This window comes from Rhinolophus sinicus, chromosome 15 (assembly GCF_057876585.1).
Source record: "Rhinolophus sinicus isolate RSI-liver-muscle chromosome 15, RSI-T2T, whole genome shotgun sequence".
Lineage (NCBI taxonomy): Eukaryota > Metazoa > Chordata > Mammalia > Chiroptera > Rhinolophidae > Rhinolophus > Rhinolophus sinicus.
In genome coordinates, this window is record NC_142515.1 from 11,963,487 (window position 1) to 11,983,315 (window position 19,829).

A 19,829-nucleotide genomic window follows, 5' to 3' on the forward strand; every position below is an offset into this window, starting at 1 on the left:
CTAAATAACTTTTAGATTCTCAAATCCACCAGCTTTTAATTTCAAAATTTTAGGAGGTTTTGCATTTTCTCCATTCTCTAAGAATGAGATTCCACATAAATGTAAAGAGGAAGAATAGGAAATTAAACTTATTTTTTAATGAAAGAAATATTTGTATATTTAAAAAAAAAAACGTGTACAGATGAACAACATCCCCTGCCCACCCCCAAACCCAACCCCTTCCCCAGAGGCGACCATTTTAAACATGTCTGCAGTTCTTCCTATGGTTACTTACATATTATATACAATGTGCGTACACTACCAATTTCAATTGATCAACTTTAGCCACACATGATCTATTAATTTGCTGCAATAATAAATTAGGATTTACCATACCCCACCCCCCACCATCAGCCAGGATTAGGGCTAGAAATAGAATCCATACCAATTATTTTAACTGTGAGAGATAATGAATTGTTATTAATCAGGTATCAGAGAACTGAAGACAAAAGGGGAGCCTGTAAGTAGCTCAGAGGGGGTAACTGCAGGCAGCAGCTACCAGCTCCAGGGCTGGTGAAGAAATAGAAGAGGTTCAGTTATTGAAAAGTGGAAATGTGGGGAAGGGCTGCGAGATGGGGGAGGGAGTGCTGGTTCTCCAGAGTTGGGATTTGGGCCTGAGGAGGGCTGCTATCTCTCTATTGCTGGCATCTTTGAGTGGGCATCATGTATCTGGTTCTTAGAGTATCGAAAAACTGCAAAAGGAACCAATGGCTGTTATTAGAATGACTGTGCTGGAGTGAAAACCCATTTCTGGAAACACACAGACAGGAACCAGGAGCAAACAGGAAGGAACACCTCTCCTCTCTCTTGGAACCTCCGTGTCCCTCCGTGTCCCTTTATTGACAGCGCCTCTCGGGAGTGTTTGAAATGTGGAACGGTGCTTGCTCTGTCCCAGTGCTAGCACAGCAAGGGCCAGCTTGAAGCCCAAGGACAACAGCTCAATAGCCAGGCCGTCCTCTCCACTTTCTATCAACTCCTCCTCCTACACAGTCTAACACTCTTTTTAGCTCATTTGTGGGCTTCCACTGTAAACTTAGTTGTCTTCCATTTCTTGATCCATACCTCAGATTCCTTATAACTTGACTCCCTACTTTTGCAAGATGAAGGGTTAAGTGCTGTGGCCTCTCCCTCCCTTCCTTCTTTCCATCTTCCAAAGTCTGTCAGCTGCACTTCCACTGTCACTGTGTCAAGACTGATAACATTCAGACTTTGTTCTGTAATCATAATTAAGTCTTCCATGTTTTGTCTGTAGGCTGATTCAAAAAAAAAAAAAAAAAATCAATAAACAATTTATATTATTCTGACTAGATAAATATTTTTCCTTCCAGAGCCAGCTAGCATGCTGTAATTACATTCCCTTCCCTGCACTTTTATTGTTCAGATCCATTTCCTTCAAAGGAGACTATTCAAATGAATTCTCTTCTCTTCTACACGAATTGCTCAAAATAAGTGTCATTTTAGTTTGCTCCGTATTTGGATCAGGCCTTTCTGGTGCCAGTTTTGTTTTCCTGGTTTCTCTGGTTGCCTTTCTTTTGTCTTATTGGAAGTGCAAACATGTACCTTCCTCAATATATTCCTAGTATAGTATGGCTTGTCGAACAATATATCTCCTGCCTGGAATCCATTCTGTTTTTCCTCTTGAAACACACATATATCCAGTTCTAATTTGGGCCAATGATTTCACATTTGGGTTTTTGTCTTTCTCATACAACCTTTTGTTTTTCCTTTATTTTTTTGCATGTCATGGCTTCCCCCACCCCAAATTCTCAACTATATTGTCCAGTCTATGGAAGAAAGTTTGAATTTTGAAATGAAGATTATTGTAAATATTGTGTTTTCTCTGTTTACAACTTACCAAGCTTATTGGTTATCATGCCCTTATTCCACAAAGACATACTGGTAAATAGGGCATCAAGTTAGAATAAACGAGATGTGATGAGGAGACTGATCAACATCATAAGGCATTAAAGTACTCAGAAAAAAAAAAGATGTTTACTATAAAATTAATAAGTTGGAATTGGGCCAATAACTTAAATGGCCAACAAAGGATATAGTTTTTAAAAATGATAGAATTAAAGATATTATGCAGCCATTTGAAAGATTTACAGAGAATTTGTAATGAAACTTGTAACAAAAGCGAGAATATGTTAGTGGGAAAAGGCAGGTTCAAGAATTATGTGTAGTTTCGTTTAAAATGTATGGGGAAAAATAAAATTCAGAGGAAGTGCACCAAAATATTAACAATGGTGAGACTGTGGTTTCTATTTTCTTCTTTATGTTTATCTATGGTCTCAAAATTTCAATTATGAGCGTGAACTACCTTATCATAAGAAAAAAGTCACAAAAGTAAAAAAAAAAAAATTGCTTCTTTACCAACTTATGTCATCTCATTTCTTTGTCTCATTAATAATAATTAAAATAGCAAAGACAGCCTAAGCCCTGTGTGTCATATATGTGAAGAAATGAAGACTTAGAAAGTGGTCATCTTGCCCAATGTTTTATTGCTATTAAATTGTAAGAAAAAAATGAACCATAATGCAGATCACTCTGTCGCTAAGTGGAATTGGAAGTACGTTAATTAGCTTTTGCTGGTGACAAATAGCTTGTCATTGGTTTACAAATATTGAGGATATTTCTCGTCCATGTTATATTTTGGCTGCAATGGTTTTAGGTTGGCTGTGGCTCTGATTTACCAGCCTTCTTCCTTCTATGATCCAAGCTAATGGAGCAGATCCTGTTCCGAACATGTTGCTCCTGGGACAGAGGAAGAGGATGTAATGGCTGAATGATGCAAAGGCTCTTTAAGCAGTGTTCAGACTTGGCACTGTTCTCTGCCACGTCCCATGGTCAAATGTGGGACTGTAGAATCCTCTTCCAGGGAAGGAGAATAAATAATGGCGAACAGTAATACAATCTACTGTCCAAGGGGGAACAGTTTTATTAATAAATTTTTGTATGTACCACCAGAATGAAAACCTTTTATCATTTTAATTTGCATTTCTTTAATTATCTATACACTTGAATATCTTTTTGTGCATTTCTGGCCATTTGTACATCTTCATGTCCTATACACATTTTTCTAAAGTTTGTTTTTTTTTCTTATTTATTTATAAAACTTCTTTGAATAGTGGAGAGATCTGCCCCTTTTGAGTCAGGTATTTAGGAAAGAATTCTAGTTTGTTGTTTACATTTTTGTCTTATAGATTTTACCTTCTGTCATATAGAAGTTTCACATTTTATTCAACAAAATGATCATCCTTTTCCTTTATAGCTTTGGGGTTTTGTCTTGTTTAGAAAGCATTTCTTACTCCAACATAATTAATAATGTCCCTGTTTTCTTTTCATATTTTTATTGTTTCATTCTTTTACTTTTAAATGTTCAGCTATCTGAGATTTATTTTGATATAAAGAGGAGGATTTTCACCTAGAATTTCACTTCTCTTAGCATGAATTTCTACAAAGTATAATCATTTTAATGTCTTCCATACCTGTGGCTATTTCTCTTTGTTTATTTAAATCTGCTATCACTGTTTTCTATTTTTTAAGTTTTATTAAGTAACCACTACATCCATTTATCAATTATATTGTTTTTTTCCCTATTTTTCTGATGCATTAACCTGTTTTTATTTTTATTAAATTCTTCCTTCAACTTTTTCTAGTTTCTTTCTCTAGTTTCTTCGGTTCTTGAGTCATTATATTTTGATATATTCTGCAATTGAAGTGTTTTCTTTCCTCTTTGACCTAAAAGTTCTTTAAAGGAGCATTTGAAATATAGCTTACTACATGAAACTAGTTTTAATTGGTTAAGAAATCACATAAATTGGTATATTAGCTCATATTTTCCTGATTTCCACTTTCCAAATGAGTCATTTCTCTATCTCACTATTGGCAGTCTTTTCCAACGACATAGAAAAGCTGGAAAATAGATTCATTAATTTATTCAAGAAATATTTATTTGGGTGCCTATTATGTGCCAGACGGTGTTCTCAGCACTGGCGACTCAACAGTGGAAAAAATAATCTTAGTCCAGCCTAGTTAGGGGTGGGGGAACACACAACGAATAAGAACAAAAAAATGAAATATGGTATAATAGTGGCAAGTGCTGGGAGAAACACAACATGGCAGGGTGAAGGTGCATGCGTGTTTAGGGGAGGAGGGGTTTGCAATTCAAGTAGGGTGGTCAGGCAAGACCTCATTAAAAATGGCGGCATTTGAATAGTGACCTGAAGAGGGTGAGAAGCAAACCATGAGGATTTCTAGAAGGAGGAACATTCCAGGCAGAGGGAAGAGAAGGCACAAGGCCATGAGGGAGGAGCGTGCCTGCTGTGACGGAGGAATTCTGCAGAGGCTGTCCTGACCAGAGTTGAGGGAACGGGGAGACATAGGTCCATAGCACCTTACTGTGCAATTTCAAAACCTAAGAATCTCTGGGGAACAAAAGTGGGGTTTAGGGCTTTTCTGTTGTTTGTTTGTTTGTTTTCTAGTTTGCAACAAACTCATTTGTCAGCAAAAACTGACCTAAGGCAATATCTAGTCTTTCTCTCATTTACTATGAATATTTGTAAATTTTACTATAGAAATAGACATGTGGTTGTATACAGAGTGCTGCCCCAGATTCCTCTGTGCGTTTTCTGTTATACAATCAACTTGCCATAGTCCCTTTCTAAACTCCGAAGAATATCTGAATTCTGCAGCGCATCTGGCCCCCAAGGGTTTGAATAAAGGATGGTGGACAAGTAGCAAGGGGTGATGCTAGAGAGGTAACAGGGCTAAAGCATGCAGCACCTGGGAGGTCCTTGGAAGTACCCTGGCTTTTATTCGGAAGTGAGATGAGAAGCCATTGGAGGGCTCTGGGCAGTAAAGCGACACAGACTGACTTGTTAGCTTCCGGGTTGAGCACAGATTGAAGCAGCCAAAGGTAGAGGCAGAGAGACCTCTACCTTCAGGTAGGCTATTGAAGTAAACTACATAAGACACAATAGTGCCTAAAATCATGGCGGTAGCAGCGGAGGTGGTGAGAAGTGGTGAGAAGTGGTAAGGTTCCGGACAGATTTTGAAGGATGATCCAACGAATTTGCTGACTAATTGGCAGTGAGGTGTCGTAGAATGAAAAGTCAAGGATGATATCAAGGTTCATCACAGAAGTGCCTGGGAGACTGGAGTTGCCCTTTAATTGGGATGGGGAAAACTTGGAGGAACAGATTTGGGGTACAGATCAATAGCTCAGTTTTGGATATGTAGCTTTCATATGAGTTAGATACGTAAGTGGAAATGTCACAGAGACAGTTGGATATATGAGACTGAATTCCAGGGAGATCAGAGGGAAGTATAAATGTAAATGTCATTAGTGTAAAGACGGTGTTTAAAACCATGAGTATGGATGTGGTTACCAAGGGAGAGATTGCAGGCAAAGAAGAGGGATGGTGCATGGACGGTCCAAACAGTGAGTCCCACTCCATCATTTAAAAATCAGGAATATGAGGAGGAACTAGCAAAGAAGACTGCCAAGAAGCGGTCAGAGAAGTAGGAGGAAACCTAGGATGTGCGGCATCCTAGAAGCCAACCTAAAAATGGACTGCCAAGGGAGGGAGCAATTGGGAGTACCAAATACTGCTAAGCCCAACTAGATGACCACTGGCTTATCAACATGGGGGTGATCATGACAGGTGCAGTTTCAGTGGAGGGGCAGGGTTTAAGCCTGATGGGAGAGAGTACATGAAAGAAGGGGAGGAGAAACAGAAAGCCCCAGAAGGACAAATCACAAATGACGTTTTTAAGATGGGAGAACTCAGTATGTTTGTGTTCTGCTGGGAATGATCCAGGACAGAGGAAGAAGATCAGTGAAGCAGGAGAAATAGAAGGGAGTATTGTTAGGTATTGTCCTTGAGTGGGTGAGAGGAGATGGGGTCTGATACGTGGGATGAAGTGTGATCTTTGCTGGGAGCATGCGAGTAGGGGCAGAGAGAAGGCAGAGTGTATAGGCAGATACAGGTAGACAGCTAGATGGGTGTGGTGCTGGGAGCTTATGGAAGGTCTCTTGTCTTTGTTTCTATTTTCTTATTGAAATAGGAAATAAGGCCATCAGCCAGGAGTGCTAATGGGCAGGAAGGTGTTGAGGTTTGAGTAGAGGGGAGAACAATGAAATAACCCAGGAATCTCAGAAAATGAATAAATTTGGGAAGCAGAGTATGATAGCTTTGCAGCTTTAGGGTCCACTTGAGTTTAATAACCATAGAATCACAGGGAGACAGTCAGCATGGTATGTGCTTTTCTCCAGGTAGATTCAGGTGCACAGGTGCAGGCACAAAGTAGGCAAAGTGCTGGATTTAATCAAGGTCATGGTTAAGCCAAGTGAAGCGAGAACATCGGAGAAGTCTAATGTGTACACTAAGGAGCGATTATGATTGACCATGGGATTTAAACTAGGTAAGTGAGGAGAGAGCTGCCAAATAAAGTATTTTTTAGATGATACATACTACAAACATATGTCCTTTACATAGCTGCCAAAATTAAAAAAAATTGAGTCTACATCACATTTGTATCATTACCTATATTGCATTTATTAAATTTATAGCATTTGCATTCAGTCCTCTGGTACCTGCCATTTTACAATTTGTGCTTAAATTCAATGAGCTTCCAAACAGAAGTCACTCCGTATTGAAAAGCAAACATTTCTGAAGGCCTGCAGGGAAGCTGTATCAATCACAACTGTGTCTCCAGAGCTTAACACAGTGCCTAGCACATAGTAGGTGACTGTGTTTGCTAATTAAAAAATGCATCAGCATCCTTGTTCAGAGACTATTTTGAGAGGTGGGTTGTGAGTGGAGATAGCAAAGAAGGCTCTGGAAGGAGGAGATGCCACCGAAGCAGAGAAAGTGACAATACAAGAAAACAGATCAGGGCATACTTCGCTCACTTCTTTTTTGTTCTGGAACTCATCAGTCTCACTGTTTTCAGCCTTCAAACAGGACTGTCCTGGGGCAGGAAAATCATAGAAAAGAGAGCAGAGTTCCTGGTATATCCTAAAACTAATGATAGCTCCATCCCTTTCAGTTTTTATCCCACAGAGGAGAGCTGGAGGAGAGGGACTGAAAAACACCGAAATTCTTTGATTCTAGTTTGGTTAAAACATATCAACTACCTTTTATTGTGCCTCTGGCTACAATATTGAACCAGGGTGGTAACAACAGACAGAACCAATAACTATTATATAGTAAATGCATAGCAAGTTCACAGTATAAAGAGCACAAGTCGATGAATATTGAGTTAATGTATAAGAAATGTCCAAGACCAAAATCCCTTCACACAACCATGACACAAATGGAAAAAATCAACATGGAAGTTCCAATCAGTATTAATCATTCATTCATTCAAACATGTATTGAGCATTTGCTGTGAGTCAGGTACTGAGATAGGAAATATATACTGTCTTATTTACCGCTACGTATCCATCCTAGAAATGAAGAAATTGAGACTTTAATGGATAAGTTACTTGACTGACGCCATAAGGCCAGTAGATGGCAGAGCTGGAAGCCATGTACAAGACTATCCAGCAACTTTTATATTATTGGAAATAGACGCTTCTCATATGCTCTTAGATTCATTATTATAAAACCGATGTATTAATTTTCCTTAGACATTTTTATGCAAATAAATTAAAATATAAACAAAGCCAATATTTCAAAGTCCAGGTCAATTACATTTTGGGTAATTGACCCGGACTTTGAATATACTCATTATTTTTAAGGAACTTATTATAAATTGTGAGTCTTACCTGTCGACGTGCCAAAGAGTAAGAGTGCAGCAATCCAAATTCCAAACATCTAAGTTGACTTTTAAAGTCACATAAAATCTTCTTGAAGATTTTTACTTGTAAAGTCACCTTGCTATAAAATATTCAGCAGTTTTCTTCAAAATGACACCACTCACTATTTAAGTTCTAGGTCCAGGAGACTATGGAGCTCACAGCACTTTGAATTCTGTGCTCTGCAAAGTGAATGTGCCATAGTAAGACACCTAGCTTCACAGTAAGAGAGATAATTAGTGGGGTGTGTCTTGCATGGTGTGATTGGTGATTAAAAGTTCTGAGGTCTTGCTGTTTCATCGTTAGTAATATTTTGGGTAAGCACAGAATGAGTCACCCTTGAAAGTTATTTTAAGGCTTTGGGATGCTACATAACAAACATTCAAAAGGTAAACATTTTCCAAACCAGGACTATACACTTTGAGCATTTTTTCCCTAATACATTTCTGAGTGCAAACATCTACTTAATATCAACAGTCCCTGCTAAATTACAAGTGAGCTAAATAATGAACACGGCTAATCTGTCTGTCTTACCTGTGTGGCAATATAACGTAGTATTTGCTGTTACCTACTCTAGAGCCTGACCACCTGGATCCAAATTCTGGCTCTGCCATTTATGAGCAGTGACCTTGGGCTAGTAAACCTCACTGTGCCTTTCCTCAGCTGTAAAATGGGGACAATCAAGTTCCTAACTCACAGGGTCATTTAGGTGATTGAATTACTTATTCTATAAATAGTACCCAGTATATAGTAAATACTATATTCAGTGTTAATTTTATTATTGTCATTTTTCAACTATGTTAATGGTTATAATACCAAATTTATGATCCCACAGAGCTAAATACACCCTTACATACCTGTACACAGGCTTTACAATAGTCTTTAACGTAAAGAAAACTTGCCTTTTTGGTTACTACATTAATTTAAGTGATGAGCAGTTCAATCCATAGATATCCTTAGTCTGTTTCTCAAATTTTAAATGTTCACATAAGATGACTGAAAGTATTTCTTGGTTTTTCTTAATGTTTTCCTTTCACTGTAATAACGTTTAAGATTTTAAAGTTTTACGATGCATTCAGGCTTTTCATACGAAACTTATTACATTATACAAGAATCAAAGAAAAGATTATGAACAAGAGTAGGTACAAGTCTTGGGTGCTTTGTTTGGTGGAAATATTTCCTGGAACTTGTAGCCACCAGTCCACCTGGTACGCAGACATGCAGTGATTGAAAAATAGACTTATTTAGCAGCACCGAGGTTGGGGCCTGGCCCTGTGTCCAGTAAGCATGTCATGGAAAAGGCATGCTCTAAAATCTTCCCTAGTTACAACTGGCCATTTTTTTCCAAATGGCATGTCAAGAATCAATGTTTTCAGCCACATGTGTAAGGTCAACGTGAATATCATGACCATCAGTAGCACCTCTCAGAAGACTGAATCCTATTCAAGTCTGCATCCCAAGGGACAAGCAAAATGCCTGGAACTTAGTGGGTGCTTAATGAACATTTTTAAATAAAAAAATACAAAGGTTTACCATGATAAGACAGGATTTTTGTAAAAACCACTCTCTCTTCCATGTTTTCACAGCACTTTTCAATGAATCTGCTATAGCACGTAGCATATCATAGAATTGTTAGGCATTAGCAATTAGTCTCCTCCTCTAGACCGAATTATTCTGGGACAAGGACTGGTTTTTATTCATCTCTGGGACCCCAATATCTAGCAATAGGTCTCTTACAGCAGATCCTTGATCACTATTTGTTGAAAGAAAAATAATAGTATTAGATTTCATTGATCTCATATCACGCAAGGAAATTCTTACTCTGGAGAGATTATCATTCTTAGAGTTGAGGACTCATTACACTTTAATAATTATATTTAATGAGGAAAAGATATTGGTGAATCCATAGATGTTTGTTGAAATAATGGCAGTTCCTCCTGAAATATGTCACACAGAGTAGTTAACAATAGCTTTTAAAAGTTCATCGCAAAATCAAAGCTGTGCTTATATATGACAGAACACCAAAATGAGGAAAACCAGCAAATCAGTAAAATTATTGATTCAGCAGTAGAGAATAATTCACTTAATTCTCTCCCGGACATGATAAATTATTGTGAGGATTTAGAAGGCAGAGAATCTTTCAAGATGTCATGATATTTCAACATTAATGTCAGAACCCTGAAGAATATGGCTGTAATTTTTAAAATCCCTTTTTAGGTTCTTTCTTAATGCCTGTCTCTTTAAATTATCCAAGATATCAAGGAGGCTGGCATCATGGCCATTTTGGGGAAGCAAAGAAAGAGAGAAATACTTGAGCAATGTTAGCATTCACTTATTCATTCACTAAATATTTGAGTGGCTACTCTGTACCAGGCACTATTCCAGTTTCTAGTGATACATCAATGACCGAAAGAGACAATGAAAACCTTGCCTTCTTGGATATGACAATGGAGGAAGGCAGCCAATAAACACAGTAAACAAGTAAATTAGAGAGTATGTGAAAGATGGTTTAAGTGTGATGGGAAAAAATAAGTAAAGCAGAGGAAAGGAGATTGGGGAATTTGGGATTTGATAGGAGGAGAGTGTTGCTATTAATTAGGGTGGTTCTGGGAGGCCTCATTGAGAAGGTGACATCTGAGCAAAGACTTGAAAGAGGTGAGGGAGGTAACTAAGTGACTGTTCAGGCAGAGGAACAGGTGAGCCCATCCTGAGTCAGGAGTGTGTCTCGTGTCTATGAGAAAATGCAAAAAGGCCAGTGTGGCGGGAACAGAGAGCAGGAAAGGAGTAGAGGATGAGGTCACAGAGGCACTTGAGGGCCAGAGTGGTAAGGTCTTATTTGTCATTGTAACTACTTCAGCTTTCCCTCTCAAGAAAAGAGCGCCATTGGAGGACTCTGCGCAGAGAAAGGATCTGGTTTGCCTTCGGTTGTAACGGTCGTTCTGGCTGCTCTGTTGCTGTATAGAGCATATAAAATATATATGTGGATTGAGGTTTGCAAAAGAATTTGTTTACTAGTAGGGACAGGACTATGGCCGCACATGTGTGAGACAGACAAGAGTAAAGGGAAAGTAAACATGTTTATGTGTAGAGCATATACACGAAAGTAAACATGTTTATGGTCATGTGTGAAACCCAACATAACAAAATTGAGTGATAAACACATTCACCAAACAACTTCTGGTTATCATCTAAGAAGTAAACAAGTCCAAGGAAAAGAGGGTAAAAGCAGAATTCCAGAGCAATGCCATGAGTGGTCCGACTGGGCACTCCGGCTAGGACCCTCTGCGAGGCTCTGAGCGAGACACTCAGGAACGATCCTCCCGGACATTCGTCTGGGCGATGATCCGACAGAGACCTCTGTGAGGTGCAAGCCATAATACTGGGACTCTCCAAAGCTCTTCCTTGCAAGACCAGCTGGCCTCAGACCCATCGTGGGCCCAGTCGTCTCTTCCAGACCAGGGACCTTCTCCACCTCAATTGACTCTGGGACTTGGTTTGTTATTAAATTCTATTCTACTCTGTATAACCTTCTGTGCTTACCAGAGCATTGGCCTCTGGAGGGACACTGGTTCCCAAATAAATGCTGTGTTACCCACTCTTTCTGAACCTGTGCCAGGACTTTGTTCCCCACTCACATCACGAGTACCACGTTGGGACGTTGGGCCCTGCTGAGGGGTTAATGTCCCCTTGAGTTTCAGGAGGAGACTGAAATATGGTGACTGCCCTTCCAGGCGCTCACGACAGTTGCCAACAGACTGAAGTTGGACAAGGGTGGACTCAGGAAGTCCAGTCAGAAAGCCACTGCAGTGAGCCAGGTGAGAGGTGATGGTGGTTTGGACCAAAGGGGTAGTAATGCAGGTGATGAGAACTGGATAGACTCAGGACAGTTTGGTGGTAGAGTGAGACAACAGGGTTTCCTTTTTTATTATCTCTCTTCTTTAACTTAGCTCTTGAAGAATGCAATGATACAGGAGAGTGCTTAGTGCATTTTGCAGAAGCAGAAACATTTAATCCCTTTTTTTTTTTCTGTTTTATTCCCGAATAACAGATTTTCTCTCATGAGTTTGTCAGAATAGTTCTTATGAAGCAAGAACTATGATGCAAGTCGAGTGGAACTTATTGGCGTTGTCTACCCTCTCTGGCTGTTTTCCTTGTGAGTATATGGCGGTGACAATACCACTTCAGGGTGTTTTTGTGTGAACTAAGTGCAGATAAAAGCATACCTCCTAGAGATAAACTGTCTGGCCCAGACGAAGCCCTCAGTAGTAACAGCTGGTTTTATTCCTGCTCCTGAGAAGTGGGTTGAAATTGGCCCGAAGGTATTATTTCAATGGTTTCCTTTAAGAACTGTCTGGTATGTGGAGACTACATTCCCTGGTGTAATCCCAAAAAGTCTGCATTTTAGAAAGCTGTGTATGTTCTTGTTTCAAAAAAACTCAAGGACATGGGGAAAGGTCTAGGAAATGGCAAAAAAGAGAACGACAGGGCCAGGCCCCTGGCATGACAAAGGAGGAGAATGGGAATCTCTGCTGTCATCTTCATATTCAAGAACATTCCTGGACTTCATATTATATAGTGATTGCATTTAAAGTGTTGCCAGATCCCCCAAAGAGGAAGGTAAAATCAGATAATGAAGAGGCAATTTGCTTGGTGGGGAAAAGCAATGGTAAGTTTCAGGAACATCTAGTATATGGCAATACCACTTTGTCAACAATAAAAGCCCTGGGAATGACCATTCTTCCTACATTTTGGAACCCAGAGACTGGTGAAATAGCTACCAAGGAAATGTTGTTAAACGATTACTTTGTGAACTCTAAGAGTATAATTAGATAGTCATCACATACTTGTTAAATTATACACAATAAAAATACACATAACTTCAACACAATTCATTATAATTACAAGTTACTCAAGGCTACTTGAAATTTCCATGTAGCACACTTTTCATAATAGTAATTTACTATACTAGAATGTGGTATGTTAAAATCATACTTCGAAAAATTAATTTAAATTCTTCCACATTCAGCAAAGAAACCAGAATGATACAATAGAGAAAAACATCACCATCAAAGAGGCAACTGCAAGGAGAAGTTGGGAGGATTTTTACCTATGTCTAGAACTGGCAAATCATGTGTGGGACTTCAACACAGTCTGAAAAGGCCTACATTCTGGAAACCGGCTCTCATGGGAGGAATACACTATGGTGATTTGGAGCCTGGACTTCAGAACTGGATTTGAGTCCATAGCCAGGCAGGACCTCTTTAGCTTATCGCAGCATGAGACACACAGTAAACATTCAATAAATGGGAGCTATAATAATAATTATCATTTTCCTAGGTCCAACCCAGTCTCCTGTTATGTGTGGAGTGATACTCAATGAATGTCACTGAGAGAGGCTGGGCTACTTGTCCAAACAAGCCCAGGAGAAAGGCAGGACTGGAAAGGAAGGTCAACAATGGACAGGCCTTCCGTGGGAGTATATGACAATGGGGAAGTCTGGATGTGAACACCTGTGTAATTATGAAGGAATGGTGGACCCAGTAGAACCACGGGGAGAGAGAGCCACAGAAAACAGGCTTGTTAGGAAGGATGATCAATTGGTTATTTATAGTGAGGAAAGAGATAATTGCTGGGTGGCTATTTCAGGAAGAGGAAAAAGAAAAGTATGACTGCGTTGCCAAATAGAGGTAACCAGAAGGTGACTTACAGGTGAGAGAGCAGAGGGAGGCTGCTGATTTGTTTCACTGTGGATGAAACTTGTTCCTGTTTCATGACCCTGGCTAGAAGTTCAGTCATGTCCTTCCACTCGTCACAAGGAAAATCAGAGCATAAGTAGAAAAGCGTAAATCCAGCCAAACACATTTACGGCAACGCAAATGCTCATCCATAAAAGGATTTACCATGAGTTTCAAGGTTCCTCATTAGTACAGGCATTTTTAAGGCCTTGGAAGGGGTCTTAGCAATGTTTCACTTTGCGAAGATACTTTAATTACAATTGCCTGAGACTCTAAGTCTCTTTGCACTCTGGATTCCCTACTATAACTCTTCCCCTTGTGTGGGTGGTGCTGGAGTGGCCGTGCATGTATTTCTGGGATCCAGCTAAGGGAGATTTAGGGAAACATTTTGCCATAAAGGGTCTGACTCCATGTTCTGATGTTTGACTGCTGACAGCTTTTAAGCCTCACTCTTACTTTTTTCCTTTTCACCCCACTTCTGGGCAATCTGATCAGAAAGCCTGGGTGCTCCTTTTTGGCACAGAAGGGAAATTCAAACTATGCAACCCCGCCCATATGTGGGAACCCTCGCTCCAGCCCCACCTCCTGTCCCCCACGTACACCCTAAGCCAGTATGCTTTCTCCCCTTTCTCCAGCCATTTTTAGGCCAGCATGGGAGCCTGTCCTGCTGTCCCCAGAAAGACTCACGATGTAAGTAAGAAACCTTTCACGTCCTCTCAGTGTATGTGTGGCATCGTTTGTCTTGACACACAAAACAAATGTGGGGTGGGGGAACTATCCTGTCTATTCAAGATGATCAAACCACCTTTAGTTTGTGTTTGAACAAGAACACGCTCGGGCCCAGGCATGAGGCTCCCCAGCCCTGGGTCCTGTGCTTTAGAGGACTCTGGTAAAGAAATGCACGTCACATCTGATCCGCGCGTCACATCTGATCAACTTATTGACACATACGTGACTGTCCCTGTTGCTCAGGTGTGTAAATCTCAACACCCACTCTCATGACCAGTATTGCTCAGGCCCAGATGAACACTTCACGTTTATTGCCCTGCGTCCTCAAAATAAAAAGTGACTCATTCTGAATGCTATGAATCTCTGTGGGTTGTGTCATGAACGATGCCAGAGAGGTGAACTGCTTCGGGGTATGGGGAGGGTTTGAGTGGTGGAAATGCTTAGGTTTTTTTTTTTAAAGGTGAATTAATGTACTTGACAAATCTTAGTGTGAATGCAACAGATTTTTGCATAATGAAGCCTCATTTCCTAGTAATGCCCAGTATTCATTTTATTGTTTCACTTATTCCATTTGGGATTTCAGAGGTACTCATAAATTAGCACAGTATTGCAAAAGTTACACATAGTGGGTGAGGAATGTTTTATAATATTAAATAATGCATATTATTCTTAAATTTGTATTATCAGTTCTAATGTAACATATTTAATGTGTTGTTTTTTTTACTGTGGCAACTAGACTGAACACTAGAGTTATGAATAGTTACTTTTTTATTAAAAATTAAAATAAAATTTAAATGTAAATCAATTGAAATATTTTTATTATTTTGATATTTATTGATTATAACATAATTTTCCACTAGATTATAGTTTTGAATATTTTGAAGAAAAATATTTTTGAAAATATACATACAGAATCATCTTAATTTTTAAATTTCATTTTATTTTTTAATCCATTAGCTCACTAATGTCAAATAACACACATACTGTGAAAAATCTTGATTATAATAGCTTAATTAGTGATTTTTGCTGAAGTGAAGGTAAGAAAAAAATGATATGGGATATATATATATATATAGGAATGTATGAATTGTGTTTGTCTTTGATTACTATATAAACATTCCCTAGCCTGTTAATGAAACACCAAGACATATGCAATAATAATTAAATTCAGTTGTCTTTGATATTTACTGATTTTGTCATATAAAAACCATAGTCTTAGCTGTATTTTTACAAAAATGTTGTTGTTATGAAGGTATATGTGTTAAGGTAGCAAGATGGAATATATTTTATTTAACTTTACTTTTGCCTGATTTGTAACTTAAATATTTTACATATGAATTGTACTCCTCCACTTGTACGCTTGCTCAAGACCCCACGAATGTTAGGGGCACAACTAGCCGTAGGATTAGTCGGATATATTTAGATAGTTTGCAGTAACTCCCAGGTAGAGTTATGTTATTGTTAGTCATCCAGATGTAGGGATGGCTTCTAATAATACTGTTGTTGACTAATGGGTTTATGTCACTAAGGTGCAAACAGGCCAAAAGTCTCATCCATATAAAAACATGCCCAGGGGTAACTGGCATTTGAAGTGATGGAGAAATAAGGTTTGAAATGTATGAAGCCAGAAGACAGTCTATGGAAATGTCAATAATCAGATGTGTCAAGTTGTACGTAGAGGATTTGGCGGTCATTGATGCCCACCCACAAGGGAAGGTCTCACCTACCAACAGCACAGCACATACGATATTACTTGCACCATAATTTTTTTCTTTCTTGAATGAGAATTGCCTGAAATAGAATTTACTATAATTACAGTGTTTAAATTTCTTAATAATTTGACATAAAAACTGACCTCCACAAAGATGAGATAGAACTCGTAATACGCTACTGCAAAAGGGACAGGGACAGCATAGTGATTAATGAGGATCATCAATATAAAGAGTATTTAAGATTAGTCACTTCCCAGGAAGACTTGACACGCTGAGATTTTAGACCTTATATACAAAGTAAACTATTGTCTGTGTCTATGAGTTTTTGTTTGTCATTTGTTTGTCTTGTTCTTTTGTTGTTTTGGGTTTATATACCACAGATCAGTGAAATCATATGGTTCTCTGCTTTTTCTGTCTGACTTATTTCGCTTAGCATTATGATCTCAAGATCCATCCATGTTGTCACAAATGACAATAGTTTAGTGGTTACCAGAGGGTAAGGGGGATGGGGGGTGGGAGTTGAGGGTAAGGGGGATCAAATATATGGTGATGGAAGGAGAACTGACTCTGGGTGGTGGACACACAATGGGATTTATAGATGATGTAATACAGAATTGTACACCTGAAATCTATGTAATTTTACTAACAATTGTCACCCCAATAAATTAAAAAAAAAAAAATATATATATATATATATATATATATATATATATATACTTATCATATGATCTAGTAATTCTCTCTTGGCTTTAGCTATTTACCAAAGAAAAGTGAAAATCTATGTATGTGTACACACAATGACTTGTATGTGTGACATCATATCAGTATTCAAATACCAGCAGTATTCAAAATATCCAAAATTTGGAAACAATTCAATCTCCCACTGACTAATTTATTGAAAACACAAAGTGGTATATGCATATGAGTAAACAACTTAATAATAATGATAATAATAAACCTATTAACCCAGTCTGCAAAATAGATGAATCTCTGAAACATTATCCTAGGTGAAAGAAGCCAAATCCAAAAGACTGCATGTTTTATGAGTCAATTTTTAGGAATTTCTAGTAAAAGTACATCTATAGAGATTGGTGGTTGACTATGTCAAAGGGTGCAAATGAAACTCATTGCACAAGGAACATTTTGATGGGTAATTTAAAAGTTCTAAAATAATGTATTTACACTTGCAAAATCATAAGTTTATTAAAAATTATTGAACTACATACTTATAATGAGCAATTTTTGTGTGCAAATTAACTATGCTCCAATAAAGCTATTACAAATATAATTAGGGGTAGATCAAGTTGTAGTTTAACTAGCCGTACCTAAAAACAGTCTGAAATGTAAAAATCATTGTATTAACAAATCCTAGTCTTCTGAAATACAAGTTTTTTCAGAAGCCCTTCTTATCCTGGAGTTAAGTTCAATACCTGGTAAGCTGTACACTAGCATGAAAATGTATTCACTTTAATAAATAAAAGGAAATTAATTATCTAAAAAAAATAATAAACTTCAGTGACAGGGGCTTGTCCAAACTTGACATCAAGCCTAAAAATATAAACATTACTAATAATGAGATGTGAAGCTAAAACTTTTCCAAATTATCAATAATAAAAAAAAATTCTTACCTTGCTGGAGGAAAGACTGAATTATCTTTATATTTTCTTTCTGAAAAAAAGATATTATAAAAATGAAGAGGCATTAAAAAGTATGTAATAAAAAACGAAGGAAAAAGAATATTAGAAACTTATATCAATTAATAAACATGTCAAGTCTCTAGATTTGGTAACGTTTTTGGTATTTGCAAGCTTTTAAAATCATAATTTTGTGACTTCTTTTCTTATTCTAAATATTCACTATCATATGTGAGTATGACTTTCAGATTTGAGGTTGTGTAATCTCAAAGAATGTCTTACAGCATCTGGAACTGCTGCTGTGCTTATCTTACTGATGATACGTTGATAATATGATCCTTTTCAGAAAACAAAACGTTTTCATTTCATTCATTTTCAAACGTCCGGTGTCCACACCATTCCCCTGAACAAACACAACGTCCAGCATGTGTAGGTTTCAGCTGCCACCAAACAAAATACAACCAAAGAACATTCCCTTCAGACCTATTCTATTGCTTTCTTAACTCCTAAGTTTGCAATGTCGACGAAAGGGTGATCAAGAGAGAAAGTAAGATGTCCTGTTGGCATCTGACCTAGTTGTTTTTCACTCCTTTACTTTTAAACAACTCCTCCTCCTCTTCCTCTTCCTCTTCTTTTCCCCTCCTTCTTCTTTTAAATAAAATTTATTTCAGTTCCCGTTGTCAACGTGGCACGTATTCATAACACCAGCTTTTAAAAATATAGAAAACTAGAAATAGGTTTTTCATACATGGTTCTGTTGTACTGAGAATGATATTCAGCCTTTGTGATCTTCCTCCTAAATACTTATAATTCCAGTCTACCCATGAGGAAAAACATCATACAGGTGCAAAATGAAGAACATTCTACAAATATCTCAGTACTCCTCAAAACTGTCAATATGCCATCAAAAACAAGGAAAGTCTGAGAAACTGTCACCCTCCAGAGTAACTTAAGGAGACATGGCAACTAAATGTAATGTGGTATCTTGGATGGGGTCCTAGGACAGGAAAAATATGTTATGAAAACTAATTAAATCTGAATCAAGTATGGAGTTTTATTTATAATAATGTATCGATATTGGTTCATTAGTTGTGATAAATGCACCAATGTGATAAATGTAAGATGTTAAAAACAGGAGAAACTGGGCATGGAGTGCATGGGAGCATTTGGGAACTTGCTGTACTACCTTTTGCAATTTTTCTGTAAAACTGAAATTATTCTAAAATCAAACTCTTGTCTAAAAAACAAATCAGCGTAAGTACAAATACCTGCATGTATGTCCCACTTTGCAAACCAGAATCCTTCTTAGTGACTTGTCAAAATGTAGGCAAAATACATGTATATTGAGTTAAATGACTCAATTCCACATACTCAAAGGATCCACACTCCTCTTTAAAAAAGTAAACACCTGCACCAAAGAGAATGTTGACATGAGATTCTGAAAATACTGTAGAATGAAAGTCTTTATATGGTTAAAAATAAATCCATAGTCTCAGGGCTGAGACTAGTCATCATTTCTATTCCCAAATCTTTTTTGACATCTTTTCTCCAAAATAATTTTCTAGGTGTGTTTTTACAATTGGGTTAATACTATATACGTAATTTTGTATTTTACCATTGAACATTATAGCATGTGTTTTTCCATAAAGAGCATTTTAGTGTCTACATGATATTCTACCAATATTTGCCTAAACATTTCTTTATTGTTGGATACTTGGGATAGTTCCAATTTTTTTCAGTATTATAAATAGCCTGGCAGAGGATATCTGTGCACATAAAGCTACTTTATGTATTGAAATTATTTCCTTCTAATTGATTCCCAGAAGTGAAATTAGCGGGTCAAGAACTTTTAATGCTTTTGATGAATTCACTGCGTGGATTTTTATTGCAAAATTGGCAGGAATCAGCATCCTTGAAACATCTCTCTCCATTGCTTTCAAGCCAGTTGGTAGGTTCCCAACTCTGAAGGCACCCAGCATAGACTGTACTCATTTCCTCATTTCTTGTCATGCTGGGAGAAACAAAACCTCATTGTATTGTTTTCCATTTGACAGAAGCAGTTGATAGAACTTCTAAAGTGTGCTGACTCTGAGAACCACTGAATTAAACCACTGAATTAAGAAACAGAGGTGGTGATAGGTGATGAGGCAGACCGTATTAGAATAGTAATATTAAG

At 37.9% G+C, this 19,829-nt stretch overlaps 1 protein-coding gene across 1 annotated transcript in view; it reads right to left on the minus strand.

Moving 5' to 3' along the window:
• Positions 1–8,011, minus strand: part of PNLIPRP3 (pancreatic lipase related protein 3) — a 30,721-nt gene extending 22,710 nt beyond the window's left edge. Inside the window, exon 1 of the mRNA XM_019725304.3 lies at positions 7,814–8,011. Coding sequence (XP_019580863.3) covers positions 7,814–7,862 — 49 coding nt within the window. The 5' untranslated portion in view covers positions 7,863–8,011. The remainder of the gene's footprint in view (positions 1–7,813) is intronic.
• Positions 8,012–19,829: the final 11,818 nt, after the last annotated feature.